General features: G+C 40.1%; 1 protein-coding gene across 2 annotated transcripts in view; it reads right to left on the reverse strand.

Annotated features, from left to right (window-relative positions):
- Window positions 1–17,628, reverse strand: part of egf (epidermal growth factor) — a 126,404-nt gene that overhangs the window by 55,643 nt on the left and 53,133 nt on the right. For both annotated transcript variants that reach the window (XM_073043057.1, XM_073043058.1), the window contains exons 7-12: window positions 13,709–13,807; window positions 12,890–13,012; window positions 8,210–8,332; window positions 4,613–4,738; window positions 3,348–3,484; window positions 1,318–1,466 (exon numbers count right to left, since the gene is read on the reverse strand). In XM_073043057.1, coding sequence (XP_072899158.1) covers window positions 1,318–1,466; window positions 3,348–3,484; window positions 4,613–4,738; window positions 8,210–8,332; window positions 12,890–13,012; window positions 13,709–13,807 — 757 coding nt within the window. The remainder of the gene's footprint in view (window positions 1–1,317; window positions 1,467–3,347; window positions 3,485–4,612; window positions 4,739–8,209; window positions 8,333–12,889; window positions 13,013–13,708; window positions 13,808–17,628) is intronic.

Consider the following 17,628-nt stretch of genomic DNA (forward strand, 5'->3'; position numbering starts at 1 on the left):
CAATATATTCCTTTGCTTTCTTCCAAGTACATAAATGTAACATATTACATTCAGGATACAGAAATCATGTTTAATCAAAATTTTCACGTGAATCTTCTCCTTTGGGAATAGCCAAAGTAGAAGCAATGATATCACAGCTTCAGCTGCAGACTATAATGAAAAAGGAATTTCCAATGTAATAGTAAGGTAATAATATTTTAATCAGCACCTTTCGCAAATCTTTTTCCCTTCCTGCTCCTGATGCTTGTCACAGGAAAGCCTGTAAATATTTGCACTGGTTTAGTTGGATCAGATCTACCATGGCCCTGACTAGGAGGTTTCAGCTCAGGATAGGTCCAGTGTGTGACACACAAATGTAAGGACAGTTTAACAGAGCAGATGTCATCGGTGACTTTACCACAGCTACTGATTTTGAGATGGGAATTAGGCATGGCTTTAAGGAGGTAATGCATAAAATATAAATTTCAATAATTGCACTTATTTTCTTCAGCCAGTGCCACAACAAAAATAGGTTGAAATTGGAAAAAGAAAATATTGCTGAGGGATTTTTGAAAGACCTGCATCTATCAATCACTTCTTGTCAGTCACAGAACACAAAGGTATGAAACCAGTGGTTTAATGTTTTGAATTTACAAAACATAACATTGGCAACGGGGTATTTTTAAAGTGAACAATAGACGGCTGCCAACCTGTCAAAGTACAGCGAGACACTTGCCTTAAAAATACCTTATCGCCAGTGTTATCTTTTGTGACTTCAAAACATTAAATTAATTCCAAGGAAAGACGCGGAGTCTGGGGATGCGGGTCTGGCTTCATCTTTACTTCTAGCGAGGCGCGTATGTATCATATGGTAGTGGGATGACGCATGCAACTCACATATTTTTACATATAACCCATAATGAAGTATTCAAATGAACAATAATCTATATATATATATGTGTGTGTGTGTGTGTGTGTGTGTGTGTGTGTGTGTGTGTGTGTGTGTGTGTGTGTGTGTGTGTGTGTGTGTGTGTGTGTGTGTGTGTGTGTGTGTGTGTGTGTGTATATACACACAACAAATGGATTCTGAGAGCATGAAATGTAAAAGTATGAAAATTAATTATCCCTTTTCCTGGCAAATCGCTGAGACCATCTTTTCCTTGGCCAAAATAAATGTATCTCTCTAGATACAACCAAATCCTATTTGCTGGTGCCTCCAGTTATTTCCTATTGGATTCTTTATGAAGCACTAACAGATGTCCAGCCAAACACGTGATTTCACCAGATAGTTAAAATTAGGGTAAACCTCGAGAATTAGCTCTTTAACTACAGGCGTACCTTCTGTCAATCCAGTATAATTTGCGGTTAATCCAGTCCACAGCTAGTCCTTCAGGTGAATCCACATCTTTGCTAATGAGTTTCTCACGTTCAGACCCATCCAGATTAGCTACTTCGATCTGTTTGAAACCCATGTGAGCAAAATAAATCTACAAATGGAAAACAAAAACAGAGTGGCTTCATCAAACTGCTCAATAAATGTTACTCAGAAATGCCCATTTAAATATTGAAGAACATTGTACCCATATGAACTCGCACAATAATCTTGTTGAACTGCCATCTGTTTACCGTATGCAAAAGCTCACATTCAGCACTGTTATTTCCAGCTGTAGTGATGAGTTGGAGAATGGAAGGCTTTTGGTTTTGGGCACAATGATAACATTGGGTGACAGGCACGCAGAATTAGATGCAAGGTAGTGATTTTTATATTTTGCAGTCAGAATCAGGTTTAATATCACTGGCATAAGTTGTGAAATTTGTTGTTATGTGGCAGCTGTACAATACATAATCATAAAATCTGAAGTTAAGAGTGTGTGTGTGTATATATATATATATATATATTTTTTTTTAAAGTTAAATTAAATAAGTAGTGCAAGATAAGAAACTGAAAAATAGTGATGTGGTGTTCATGGAGATCTGAAATGGCCATTCAGATATTTGATGACAGAGGGGAAGAAGCTGTTCCTGAATCATTGAGTGTTTGTCTTCAGGCTCCTGTACCTCCTTCCTGATGGTAGCAATGAGAAGAGGGCATGTCCTGGGTGATGGGGATGTTGATGGATGTCGTCACTTCTTAAAGATGCCCTGGATGCTGGGGAGGCTAGTACACATGATGGAGCTGACTGAGTTTACAACGTTCTGCAGTTTATTTCAATCCTGTGCAGTGTCTCCCCTCTCCCTCCCCACCACCACATACCAGACGGTGCAGCCAGTCAGAATGTTCTCCACAGTGCACCTGGAGAAATTTCTGAGTGTCCTTGGTGATGTACCAAATCTCTTCAAACTCCTAATGAGATATAACTGCTGTTGTGCTTTCTTTGTAACTGTATTGATATGTTGACACCCAGGAAACTGAAATTGCTCACCCTTTTCACTACCTATCCCTTGGCGCAATGCACTTCAATCATTAGCTTAACTTACAAGAGTGACCCTTATATCAGTCCACAACTTACAACTATATCTGTGAAGGGAAGCTGCGTGGGTTTTTGACACATAGGTTCCTCCTGACCATCTCAATGAAATGATACCAACTGACTGGGAAATCAATGACAGGTGGGTAAGTGTTTTCGGAAGAGAGGTGATGATGACAGGGAATGCAGCGTGGCAAACAGCTGCTTCATGACCACTCACTTTAATGGATGAAAGATCATCAGTTCTGCGCCTGTGATTTCTAGTGTGAGCCGTCTGATTGCTCCCACGTGTTACTTTCAAAACACTTCTTGGTAACTAATCTAGTCCAATCCAAATGCAACTTTATTCTCAACTAATGTGCAGGCAAACTTTTCCAGGGCAGAATTGAGAACATTTTCCTTACTCTAGAAGAACTAAAGCAAAGGCACTTCCCTACCTGAATCCCAGCAAATTGAACATAAACCACGTGCGTTTTAAGATAAAGATAAAATATTGCCTCATTATTGAATCATTAGAGTGGTAGTGTCCTTGGTGAGTGATTGAATCCATCATCGTTATCTGATTGTCTTATAATTATCCAGAATATGATTTAATGCTTTTCATAATCAATATACCTGATTCGTTAATCACCATGATCTGAAAGTCTCTTGATAATGTTAATGTAAGCAATTTTGAATGATGATTTAAACTATACTATAAAAAGTATATCTAATTAATTTTCATTCATTTTAAATAGTCTAACCTTTCTGCAAAAAGCTCGGATCATCTCGGTGTGCTGCAGATTTCACCAACGGTAATTTTGCTTCAGAAGTCTTAAACCAAAATGATATGTTGATTGAACCCTGGAAGAATCTGAAGACTTAAGGATAAACCACGTGAAATTATAAAATCCTATTTACCTTACTTTGAACTGGATCATAATCAAATGATAAGACTCTTCCCATCTGTCCTTCCAGAACAATATGATAATCGGTTCCATCAAAGTTTATGCGCCGTATATCGTGACCGTTTGCAAATAACAGGAATGGTCTGGGACCTGGTAAATAATAAATTGGACTATTTTCAAAAAAAAACTCAAAAGCAATGTTTGATGTCCAAACCTTTAAAGTGAGCTGAAGGAACCATACTGGGAGACTTAAAAGGTACTCGGCTACAAATACACACCAAAAAGACATCCTCTTAAAGCTTCAAAGCTGAGGACAAGAAGGCATAAAAGATAAAAAGGAAAGGAAAGAAAAAATTTTAAACTCAGTGTTTGACATTTGGAGCCGAAGTGTAAATTTAATTACACAATGGAGCGCCGCAGAAATAATAGAAGAAATTTGTGAGATGGCAAAAAGTTCATTAAAATTTACCAAGGAACAGAGACCCAAAATAGAGAGTTTAATTTTTTTAAGAACTATAGGGTTGAGGATAGATTTGTGGAGAAACTGATGATGACAATTTTGAAAGGGCGCAGGCAAGGAAGGGCAAGATAAAAGGTGCATCTTGTAGTGGTAGTTAATCCTAAGCCATTCAGTTAACGACTCACACGTGGGAGGAGTTCACATACTATACAACCAGGGTTGTCAATGAAGTTCAGTCGATGCTGGTGTGTGCTGGTGTGCTGGTGTCCTGGTGTGCTCTGCACCATCCCTCAATATTGAACACAACACATCTGAAGTAGATGTGTAAGTAGTTTATGAACTCAAGCAACACACACAAAATGCTGGAGGAACTCAGCAAGCCAGGCAGCATCTATGGAAAAATGTACACTCGACGTCGACTGTGCTTTTTTCCATAGATGCTGCCTGGCCTGCTGAGCTCCTCCAGCATTTTGTGTGTGTTGCTCGGATTTCCAGCATCTGCAGATTTTCTCTTGTTTGTGTTAATGAACTTATTCTTGTTAGAAGTGAATTGGTAAAGAACGTCGCAGAAACAGTTCATCATAACGGGGAGGGAGATTTTTGGTTAAAATGATGGATAACATGGCAAAAAACAGAGTGGATTAATCTTGCAGATCTGACCATAACAACAAATGCAGTACTGGAAAGCTATTCCATGTATATGTAGTTCCATGATGGCACTGAGCTGCCATCTCTGTTGAGTCACAGCTCAGATATGTAACTCAAATTCAACGTGTCATGAGTTAATGACATTGTCAACATCGGGCATCACAACTAACCTGAAGCTCGGCAGTGCTGACCATCAAGCTGCAGACTGTAACCAGGCAGACATTCACATTTCCAAGAGACCGGACCTTGCGGTACACAGATCTGGCTACAGCCACCATTATCTGGTGCCCTGCAACCTGAAAGAAAAGGTCAAACCAGCGGTGAACTCAGTGAACGACATTCATTGCTTAAGTGGCTTTTTGTCAAACATTACTCAGAAACTACCATTCTGGCTTCATGTGTTTGATACCAGTTGAAATAGTGTGAAATGTCTCAATGTGAGATTTCATTTCCCAAGGAAGAGAACAGGCTATCTGAGGAGTGGGTCACAATGAAAGACAATACAGTTACACGACATCATGTTGTAACAATTAGATTCTTGCAGAGCAGAGGCAAACCTTCTCTCAGAAATCCCCAAAGTCAATTAGTTAGTTTTAATATAATTACAGCAATTACCATTATGTTATTCTTAGTGCATAATCTCTGTGGCTGTCAGGCATGTAGAATGTGCAACATATTGATCAACTAAATTGATAACTAAACGTCATCATCTAAAGTCGCAATCTTGACTACTTGGGAAAGTGCAGCAGCAGGAAAAATCTGAGTTTCAAAGTGCATTTCAGTACTGCTCATCCATCTGGCCTTTTGGGCCAATACCTATTTAGCTTCCTCTTACAACTACTCATGTTAATAGCGATCATGCTGTCCATGATATGAGACAAACAGAAGAAGAAACGTTCTCAGGATAGACCTGTTATTACCAAGTTACTGAGTACAGAAGGGATAATCAGGGTTCTATGCATGTTCATCAAATTAGCAATGTATGATCTGGATAATGCAAGACAAAAAGAGAAAAATAAAATATTTTTAATTTATTCAGTCTATTTCCTCACCCAATTCACCTTTCACAGTTTTACTTAATGTCCCCTTCAATGCAATAAGAGTTTGGGCCTTCATTGTCCTTTTAAGCATTGAATTTCAGACTGTCAATACCCTTAAGGTGAAAAAAAAATCCTTAACACCCACCTAATCTTTGCAACAATACATATCCCCTGGCTATTTATCTCCTTGTTAATGGGAAGAATTTGTTCTGAAACCAATTTATCTGGGCCTTTCATAATTATTTACTCCTTGATTATATCTTCTATTCTTCGATAGAGAACCTGGGCAGTCGATCTTCCTTCATAACTAAGACTATCCATCAATACCCTGTAACTTTACTTTCCAGCTCTCTTCCATCCTTTCCATGATGTATATAATGCTCTAACTCACCTGGCCTTTTATATTTTATGTCTTAGCCAATAAAGGGAAACATTCTGGATGCCTCCATAAAAACCAGACTATCTGTTCTACACTCAGACTTCTTTTCCGCCATTTTGCAGGTTCCAGGTGCATTCCATTGCCTTGCTTGCCCTTCCCAAACTGATTACCTTTTACTCCTCACAAAATAATTCTGTATAATACTTCTTTTATCCACCTGAGCAGTGCACTGATAGCATCTGCAGTCCACAACCCACTTCCTCACTTTCAAAACCAGAGCCAAATTCATCATTAAACTCTTTTCAGTCTTTCATTACTTAAGCCTAGACATAAATCATCAAAACATTGACCCTAATTGAGAGTTCCTGGTCCCCACTGCAAAAAAGTTCCTATTTGCTAAAATACTCTTTGAAGCAAGTTTGGATCTAGTTTGCAACACACGGACTTTCACATTTCGTATGAGGTCCTTCCACAAACTGTCCAACCAACAAAAAAATAATTATAATCTCCATTAAAGTTTGCTGCTAATATAAATCTGAAACTGCTGGCATTTGCCTTTATATAAATAAAAACTACAACAAGTTCAGAAAAGTATACTTTCATGATCAAATGTTGAAATCACAAGGCATCTATGTTGTTCTGCTGTTGTTTCATACTACCTCACCTTGGTGCTCAGCTTTGACGTGCTTGGAATGGTGTGAGGTTGCTCAGTGACTATGAACTAAACTCAACAGAGATAGGTTAAGTCTTAGCAAATGTGTTTTGGTCATCTTTCAGCAAAGTGACAAGTTCAGTGAAACGTACACTGATGATAACGAGAAGGATGGTTTAGGGTGGTTCTTGGGGTATTAATGAGGCAGGCAGTTCTGTTTGAGATAGTGCAGAACTTCTTGAGAGTTATTGGAGCTGTACTCATCCAGGTAGATGAAATTGTTCCTAATTCTAGAGGCTGGGAAGACCTTGAGATGTCTGGAGATGAGCCATTCACTGCAGGATAACTCATCTGTGACCTGCACCTGTAGTCTTGGTACTTACTGCTGGTTCAATTGATCTTCTGGTCACCAGTGACCTCCAGATTACTGATGATGGGAAATTCGTGATAGCACTGTCACCGAATGTTGAAGATCGGTGATTAGAAATCCTCTTGCTGGAGATGCCCATTGCCTGGCACCTCCGAGGAACAATTACCTGCCACTGTTCAGTGGGAGTCTTGGTGTATACTGCTTCACCACAGAGGAGTTCAACATTGAGTATTCATTAGTGAACGTCCCCACTACTGACTTTACCACAGAAGATCATTGATGTAACAGCTAAAGATGTTCAGGCCCACAACACTGCCCCATACAATGAATTTCCCTGGGCTGAATAACCAAGAATTTCTTTTGTTGCTGTTTATATTGCCCAAGAAAGGGATCCAGTTTCCTCTAGCTTCATGGACCTTTTAAAGAAGCATTTGAAGTGTTTGCATCCATTTCTGGTTGGAGTCCCTCTGTTCAATGCATTGGACACCTGCTGTCTCCATCAACACAAGCACAGGTGTCACTTTCCCATCTTATTTCCTGCAATATGATGACAGGGCTCCATTTTACTGTCAGAAATTGGACACAGAGGTCACAACCCACAACTTTGAGGTCTTTATCCCTCAAAGAAACAAGGAGTACCTACACTTGGTTTAAAGTGACCTTGAGGCGAGCTGGAAGGTGAAAGGGGGAGTCAGGTAGGTGGGAAAGGTAAAGGGTGGGAGAAGAAGGAATCTGATAGGAGAGGAGAGTGGACCATCAGAGAAAAGAAAGGAGGAGGGTCCCAGGTGAGAAGAGGTAAAAGGCCAGAGTGGGGAATAGAGAGAGAGGGGAGGGGGAGGGGAAAAATTACTGGAAAGAAAAATAGATATTCATGCCATCAGGTTGGAGGCCACCCAGACGGCATATACAAGGTGTTGCTGCTCCACCCTAAGAATGACCTTAACTTGGCACAAAAAGCAGCCATGGAACAAGTAAAATTTGAATACAAGTCCCTTGTCACATTCTTTACAGCTCCAAACCTGTCTGCAAATTCCATATTTTATATCTGTTATCATTCCTGACATAGATTCTTTATACTAAATTTATCAGATAACTCCCAGAATTGAATGGTATTTAACACTTGAAGGACAGTATTCTATTTAATCAAACAGTAGTAAATGAATTCCGATTATTCGAAAAGTAATTATTCTCAAAAATGTCTTATCAGTTGAACTTGCTTTTCACTTTTCTAATGTCTAATGCTTAACTACATAAACATTTTTTGAAAAACAAATGCTCATTGACAGGATAATGACTTCAGAATAACCTTGGTATCTCAACTGATACCTGAACATGTTTTGCCATCCGATCGTAAAACAGATCCTGGTGGACAGATGCAGACTGGTCCCTTAGATGTCTGAACGCAGTCGTGGCTGCATTCAGTGTAATTTTCCAAACATGGAGTAATATCTGGTAAACAAAGGGGGAAAGAAGAGCGTCAGTTAGAATAATATATTTCAACAATTATTCCAACATGCTCTAAAATGACTTTTTTCATCCCTTGTTATTGAGAGGTATTACATCTTGCTCCCATTGAATAAAAAGATTTAATATTCCTAAACATTACTCATGGATTATTAGTAATATCATGATGAAAAGCTTTCATTTTCAAGCCAACCACTATCACTGCAAGGGCTGAGGTGGAAGTCCTGCCAAGCATTTAAAGAATGTGACAAGCACAGGGAGATTGTGCTGGAATGGAGGATGTATTTTCCTATTTTATTTTTCATTCAAGACTGAAATTAATAACTTTTGGCTAGGAAGTTGTATCGAGGGAAGAATCGACAGGAAAAGAGATCATCGCTATTTTGGAAATGGTTCTGTTATGGCCAAAAATAGCAGTGTAAACATGGACTATAAATGCATTTCCAATTTCTCCTTTTCTCCTTTTCAATTTTCAGCAATTAACAAATTAAGGAACTCAAAAATCACACCTACATGCCCATTACCCAGGGGAAAATACTTTCCATCCATCTTATCTATCCTTCTCATAATTCTAAACATTTCTACAAGGTCGCTCCTACATTTCAAGGAATGAAGAGTTATCCTGGCCAACCTCTCCCTGTAACTCAGGCCCTCTAGTGTTGGCAACATCCTTGTAAATTTGTTCTTCAACAATCTGAAATACTGCATGACTATTTTCTAGATTTGCGCTTATTTATCTTGAGAAATCCATATAAGCTAATGAACAATAAATAAATGGTTAAGGTATGAAACTAGTTACCTGAATGGGACCGAAGTATTTGTGAAACAAATTTAATAGATGAGGAAGGAGAAGTGAAAGGAAGTATTAAAGAGGTGCAGATTTGTGTGTGTAAAGCCCTGGTTAAGATTTCTGCTGCTATGTTGTGAGGAATTTCATTTAGTAGTTTTCTGTAAAGGCAGTGTATCCTACAGGTAGAATGTTTTGGTTTTGGCTAAAGATAAGGGGCCATGTTGTTCAACTTGGGAATTTTGTGTCAGCCAATCAGGATGGTGGGATTGGGAGAAGGTTCTAGAGAGAGATTTGTAATGGACAGTGTGGTGTTCTTGGTCTCTTGCTGAGAGGTGCAGTACAAAGAAGATCAGGAGAGACGCCCGTAAGGTTCAATCTGACGGGAAGATGCGATTTCAAGGTGTGCTTTGCGAGACGAAGGAGTCCAAGATGGGAAGCTCTACCAATGATTGGTGATGACAATTCAGTGCCATAACAGATATACCCGGCTTTTGGAAGAGATGAGCTCCAACAGTTGTGTGCACATTTAGACTGATCTAACTGTAACGGGCCTTTATATTTATTTTTCTTTCTTTTCTTTCTCTTAATAACTGTTTGATTAAGTTCAAATTAGTAAATATACTTTCTCTATAATTTAATGCTGGGGTATGACATGTCATTTCTGGGCTACCGATAATTGTGTATGGGCAGAATTTACACAATTCACTCAAGTCGAGGTTTCTTTAATCGGAATTTCCTGTTTGGTTGAACCCCAGATCTTACTGACCCTAGACGTATATTGTTATAGAGGTGGCCTTCTTACCGCTGAGTCACGAGGTTGTTAGCAGAGTTAACTATTGAGCCGAGTTTGCATAAGAGCCCAGTGAGAGGGTTACATGTAGAATGTAAGAACCAATGTAGACACATCTTTTGACATATATTTGACAGATTTCATATAATATCTGGATCATAGTTCAGCTAAGAGTTACTCTCTTCTATTGCCAAAGAAATAACATTATGATTTTAAAAAGAACGTTAAAAAATTATGTTAGCTTTCTCTGGTCCTTAAATTTACATATGAGATTTCACTCCAGTAATAATATTGATTCCTACTCTGAAAAGCTAATTCTTGAGATAGTGAGAATCTGCTGGGTCTTTAAATGTAGAGTTTCAGCCTCTTTTTAATCAGTGAGCTCTGATGAATTAATCATAGAATCTTGGACTCACAGAAAAATACAGAATTCCTGAGCTAATCCTATTGCCAACGTTTGACCTGTATCCCTCTAAACCTTCAGTTTGATATCATATGGACAAGTCTATGTAGCAAAGATATCATGGCAAGCAAATTCCAAAGATCCAGTGATGGTGTACCATCCATATAGAATAGTCCTTGGCTGGGAACAGAGGATCAGAAATGGGACATCAGCTGGGTTTATTGGCAGACCAGCAATGACAAATGGACAAGGCCATACCACGGATGTGTCGTAAGCAGTCGGGTTAATAATACTGTCTCCTCATGGACAGACAGAGGGGGAAATGTTCCATTTCTATGGGGGCTACAGAATTGTTATCAAAACCATTCAAACTCACAAACTACTGAAGGGGGTAAGAAGTGCTTATGGCATTAGGACTGCACATCAGAAGCTTTAAAACTAAAGCAAAGTTGGAGTAGTGATTAATTAAAGAGTCAAGTAGTTTTTTTTCAGGAAGCAGCCTGACTGAGTATAAGTTTCCCAGTCGGTTCAGATTGGCAACACTATCTCCACAACTTCCATCAGTACGGGTGCACCACAAGGCTGTGTGCTTAACTCCCTGTTCTGTTTGCTTTACATTTACGACTGTGAGGCTAACCACAGCTCCAAGTTTGCCGACACCACCGTCATGGGTGAATCAAAGGGGGTGACAAATCAGCTTATACAAGGGGGATTGAAAATCTGGCTGAGTGGTGCCATAACAGCAACCTTGTACTCAATATCAGCAAGACCAAAGAGCTGATTATTGATTCAGGAGGAGGAAACCAGAGGTCCATGAGCCAGACTCATCAGAGGATCAGGGGTGGTGAGAGTCACCAACTTTAAATTTATTATTATTTCAGACGACCCGACCTAAGCCCAGCACGTAAGTGATATCAGGGAAAGCATGGCAGAGCCTCTACTTCCTCAGGAGCTTGTGGGAATTCAGCACAACATCTAAAACTTTGACTCACTTCTATAGCCAAAGTTGGTCAAACTATAGAAGCGATGGAGGGCAGATTGATCGGCTGCATCAGAGCCTGATACGGGAACAGCAATGCCCCTCAACAGAAAATCCTACAAAAAGTAGTAGATCCATCACAGGTAAAACCCTGCACACCATTGAGTACATCCACACAAAACGTCACAGGAAAGCTGCACCCATCATCAGGGACCCACATGCTCTCTTCTCCCTGCTGCCATCAGGAAGATAGTACAGGAGTCTCAGGATTTACACCACCAGGTTCAGGAGTAGTTATTACCCCTCAAACATCAGGGTCTTGAACCAACGGGGATAACTTCACTTGCCCCATTATTAAAATGTTCCCACAACCTATGGACTCACTCTCAAGGACTCTTTGTCGTATGTTCTCGATATTTATTGCTTATTTATTTATTATTATTATTTCTTTCTTTTTGTATTTGCACAGTTGTCTTTTGCATTCTGGTGAAACACACAAATTAGTGTGATCTTTCATTGATTCTATTAGACCATAAAACCATAAGATATAGGAGCAGAATTAATCCATTTACCCCATTTAGTCTGCTCTGCCATTTCAGCATGGCTGATCCAATTTTCCTCTCAGCCCCAATCTCCTGCCTTCCCCCATATCCCTTCATACCCTGACTAATCAAGAATCTATCAACCTCTGCCTTAAATATACAGAAAGACTTGGCCTCCACAGCTGCTAGTGGCAACAAATTCCACAAATTCACCATTCTCTGGCTAAAGAAATTCCTTCTCATCTCCATTCTAAAAGGATGCCCTTCTATTCTGAGGCTGTGTCCACTGGTCCTAGACATTCCCACCATAATAGTTATCCTCTGCACATCCACACTATCGAGACCTTTCACCATTTGATAGGTTTCAATGAGGTCACCTCCCATTCTTCTGAATTCTAGTGAATACAGGCCCAGAGCCATCAAATGCTCTTCATGTGACAAGCCATTCTATCCTGGAATCATTTTTATGAACCTCCATTGAATGATTTCCAGCTTCAGCACCAGGGCCAAAAACTGCTCGCAATACTCTAAGTGAGTCCTCACCTGTGCTTTATAAAGTTTCAACATTACGTCCTTGGTTTTATATTCTAGTCCTCTTGAAATGAATACTAACGTCGCATTTGCCTTCCTCACCACTGACTCAATCTGCAAATTATCCTTTAGGGAATCCTGCACAAGGACTCCCAATTCCCTGTGCACCTCAGCTTTTAGTATTTTCTCTCAATCACTAGATTCTGGTTATTATTCTATTATGGATTTATTGAGTATGACTAAAAAAAATGAATCTCACAACAGTTGTATATGGCGACATATGTACTTTGATAATAAATTTACTTTGAACTTTGAAGTAACTTCCTCAGTTCCAACATTAGATATCAGTGTTTTACGATGGAAAGTCTAGATAGCATGATATTGCAGCTTTTGAGTACAGAATGTGAACAAAAGAGGATATCTGGATGCTGGAGGTCAGAGTATTGATACAGTCTTGTCCCTTACTGATAATGGCTTGGGAAGGTATGTATTTTCAGAAAATCTTACCCTGGCATGTTTTCATATCGGGCTGCAACACGAACCCTTTTGGACAGAAGCAAACATAAGAGCCTGGGACATTTTCACAGCCCAATGTGCAGCCATGGTTCCAATAAGCACATTCATTGACATCTGAGGAGTAAGGAATTATGTTAGAAATACTATAGTTTGTGATTGTAGCGACCAATTCTAACAAGTGAATTGCTGCTGTTGGCAACCTAGCACGATTGTTACCCTTGTGTGACCACACTCCAGTCACCCCGGTAATGATGTCCCAAAAGTCGGAGAACTGTATTCGATCCTTTGTTTGTAACTACCAAAACATACAATCTTGGAGCGATGCAATTAAGCCTAATTAATTGTAATTAAGCGAGATTAAGCAGAATTAAGTGGTCAACAGAAGATGTGACACCTGAGGGTCCCCAGAACTAAACTGCCCGGAAAAAAGCACAAATACATAACTTACTCCCCTCGCTTTTACCAAGCCCCCACCCACATGACTAGTTTCCATAATAAACATAAAATAAACACACTACGCCGAATACAATGTAGATAGAAAACAGAAGCCTGGCTCCTGCAGTGATTATGAATTATTCCAGTGAGAGCACAATAAACATTTTAAGGTGCTTCTGTTTTCTATCTAGTAAATATGACATGATGTCCGCACGGGCTTGTTACCATATTATTACGATCCATGCAACATAGCAGATGTAAACTATCAGTTAAGACAGAAAATGTGGAGAAGTTTACAGTTTGGAAGTTGTGAGAAAGATTAAACCATGAACGGGGACACTGCAATGAGATTCTTTGCTAAGAGATTAAGCTTACCTTTGCACGATTTCCCATCAACACTGAGAACGTAGCCAGCTTTACACTTGTAGCAATTTCCATTGAGGCTTTTCTTGCAAGTATTTCCAGCATCATTTTCTGCAGAATTTAGAGACAATTTTTGAAGCTTGGTGTTTTTCCTTTGATGAAGGGGCAGATGACAAAAACTGAGAACTGCCCGGAGATGGGGAACCACTGAAGTACTTTGCCCAAGGGGCAGTAAGCCAGCCAATGCCTCAGATTCAGACCTGGCCCTCTGCAGATAACTTGCACTTGCACAGAAGCTTCAGTCATGAGCAGTGAGATAAAAACACTGAACAAAACACGTGCTGAGAATGGAGGCCCAGAGATGGGACTAGCCAGCATAAAGGAGTCTGAACCTGGAGACTGAGACTTGCTTTGACATGAGCTTAAGAGGGCCTGCCTTACCATATCTGTACTAATCATTGTCACGGCAGCAAGTCCTGCTTCATATGCTGTTTACTCCACTACCGTGCTTGTTAATGCCCTCAGTATCTCAGTTGTCTATGGATTCTGACCTGACAGGATGTCTGTACATTTGTCCACACCTGGTCAACCTGATACCCCAATATCCAACGTTCCCCTTCACCAGTGACAACAATACCCAATGCTTCCAACTCCTTTTAGTTGAATTGATCTTCCCACCCACCCTCTCCACTCATCAGCACAGACTTCACAATAGGTTGTCCCTGTAACCCCACATTCCAGTCCATCCCTCACCTACAAAATCCTCAGATCACTGGAGACTGAGTCATGTGGAGCTAGGAAAAAAAGGGCCTTCCTTCACATAGAGAGAGTGTGAGAAGTGCTGTTGTACACATCAATTTGAGCCTGATGTCCACAAAACAGCTTGGATCATATAATGTAATCCCTGCTGGGCTTTCTGTTCCAAAATAATTGGCTTGTTGATTTTCAGAAGGCATTTGATAAGGTCCCACATAGGAGATTGGTGGGTAAAATCAAAGCTCAGGGCATCGGGGGGAAGACATTGACATGGATAGAAAACTGGTTGGCAGATAGAAAGCAAAGGGTAGCGGTGAATGGGTGTTTCTCGGAATGGCAGGTGGTGACTAGTGGGGTGCCACAGGGCTCGGTATTGGGAACACAGCTGTTTACGATTTACATCAACAATGTAGATGAAGGCATTGAGAATAACATCAGCAAATTTGCTGATGATACTAAGCTGGGTGGCAGTGTGACATGTGATGAGGATGTTAGGAGAACTCAGGGTGACTTGGATAGGCTGGGTGAGTGGGCAGATACTTGGCAGATGACGTTTAATGAGAATAAGTGTGAGGTTATCCACTTTGGGAGTAAGAACAGGAAGGCAGATTATTATCTGAACGGTGTAAAGTTAGGTAAGGGAGAAATACAAAGAGATCTAGGAGTCCTTGTTCATCAGTCACTGAAGGTGAATGAGCAAGTGCAGCAGGCAGTGAAGAAGGCTAATGGAATGTTGGCTTTTATTACAAAGGGAATTGAGTACAAGAGCAAGGAAATCTTCTTGCATTTGTACAGAGCCCTGGTGAGACCACACCTGGAGTATTGTGTACAGTTTTGGTCTCCAGGGTTAAGGAAGGACATCCTGGCTGTAGAGGAAGTGCAGCGTAGATTCACGGGGTTAATTCCTGGGACGTCTGGACTGTCTTACGCAGAGAGGTTAGAGAGACTGGGCTTGTACACGCTGGAATTAAGGAGATTGAGAGGGGATCTGATTGAAACATATAAGATTATTAAGGGATTGGATAAGATAGAGGCAGGAAATATGTTCCAGATGCTGGGAGAGTCCAGTACCAGAGGGCATGGTTTGAGAATAAGGGATAGGTCATTTAGGACAGAGTTAAGTAAAAACTTCTTCTCCCAGAGAGTTGTGGGGGTCTGGAATGCATTGCCTCGGAAGGTAGTAGAGGCCAATTCTCTGGATGCTTTCAAGAAGGAACTAGATAGGTAACTTATGGATAGGGGAATCAAGGGATATGGGGACAAGGCAGGAACCGGGTATGGATAGCAATTGATCAGCCATGATCTCAAAATGGTGGTGCAGGCTCGAAGGGCCGAATGGTCTACTTCTGCACCTATTGTCTATTGTCTATCTCACACCATTGCCAGCAACACTCCTTTGATATCAGGGCCTCTCCATCTCTTTTCATTGGCATTGTCCCTTTCCAGAAAAAGTCAAGTACCTGGTAATAATTAGTTCAATCTTGGACACGCTGCAACCAAGTCCCATCACTGGCATCCACATTAAATTTATTCATCTCTTTTTAAGGTCTTGAGTTAACTTACCTTACTATAACTGCTCTGTAAATTAATACACAATCCACTAATGATTTACTTTTTGATATTATTTCCCACTGTGCCCTTAATATTTCAACTCACTTTCCATTCCTGAAGCAATCCACTTGCCTTTAACCTATTACACTTTGTTCCACAGCCTTGAACTTTCTTTTTAGACATAAATTACTCCTTACCCTTTTGACTGTTTGATAACTACATCTAACACCTTGGTGGTTCTCTTAACCAGGACAGCCCATTTTTATGTCTGTTACAGTTTAGACATGGTCCCTATATCAGCGGGTAACTGGCAAAAGGACATGTTGTTGATCTGGTATCCCTATGCCAAACTGTTCAAGCATCACCATACCATCTGAGAATTTAAATTCAAATAATTACAATAAAAACTGCAATTTAAAAGTTTGCTAGTGTAATGGTTAAAAATTCAACTATAAGATTATTGTAGAAATGTATGATATTTACTATTGTCTTGCAGAGAACATAACAAATAGGAGCAGGAGTAAACTATTCACCACCGTGAACTTGTACACAACTCAACAAGATTGTGGCAGATTTCAAAAATCATCTCTGTCCTACTCACATATCCCAAGATTACTCCAATATTCAAAAAACTCTCAACGCCTGGATGTCTTCCACCTTCCACAGAAAAAGCGTCCAAAGATTCAACACATAAGGGTTGGGATATACAAATATCCTTTTTTTTTGCACGTTGGGGGTTTGATTGTTTTTTGAACGAGTTCCATGGTTTTCTTTGCATTGTGGCTATCTGGAGAAGACAGATCTCTGGGTTGTATACTACATACAGACTTTGATAATAAATGTACTTTGAACTTTGAACTATTTGAATAGAGATAGCCTGTCTAGGGATAGTTAACATGGCTGTGTGTGTGGCAGATCATGTGTAACCAATCTTATAGTTGTTCAAGGAGGTTACCAAGTAGGTTGATGAACGGAAAGCAGTAGAGGTGTTGTTCTAATGGACTTTAGTAAGGCTTTCGATAAAGTCCTGCAAGGGAGGCTGGCCCAGAATGCTGTCATTTGACTTTCAGGAGAAAGTAGTCAATGGCACGTATTTAATGTTGGCTTAGCAGGAGAAATCAGAGAGTGGTAGTAAATGGTTGTCTCTCTCATTGGAGTTGTGCTACCAGTGGCGTGCTGCAGGGATCGGCGCTGGGTCCATTGTTGTTTATCATGCATATAAATGAATTAGATGATAATATGTAAACTGGATTAGTAAACTTGTCTCCAAGTTTGGGGGGAGGGGCATAGTGGACAGTGAGGAAGGCTATCAAGGTTTGCAAAGTGATTTGGATCAGCTGGAAAAATGGACTGAAAAATGGCAGCTGGAATTTAATGTAGACAATTGTGAGGTGTTGTACTTTAAAAGACAAACCAGGATAACACTTAGACAACAAATGGTAGAGGTCTGAGGTGTGCAGTACAATAAAGGGATCTGGGAATACAGATCTATAATTCCTTGAAAGCTGTACTACAGATAGATATAAACAGAAGTTCTAGCATATTAGCCTCCATAAACCTGGGCACAGAGTACAAGAGTTGGGATGTTACGTTTAAGTTGTGTTAGACGTTGGTGAGACCAGATT

This window comes from Hemitrygon akajei, chromosome 4 (genome assembly GCF_048418815.1).
Source record: "Hemitrygon akajei chromosome 4, sHemAka1.3, whole genome shotgun sequence".
Taxonomy (NCBI): domain Eukaryota; kingdom Metazoa; phylum Chordata; class Chondrichthyes; order Myliobatiformes; family Dasyatidae; genus Hemitrygon; species Hemitrygon akajei.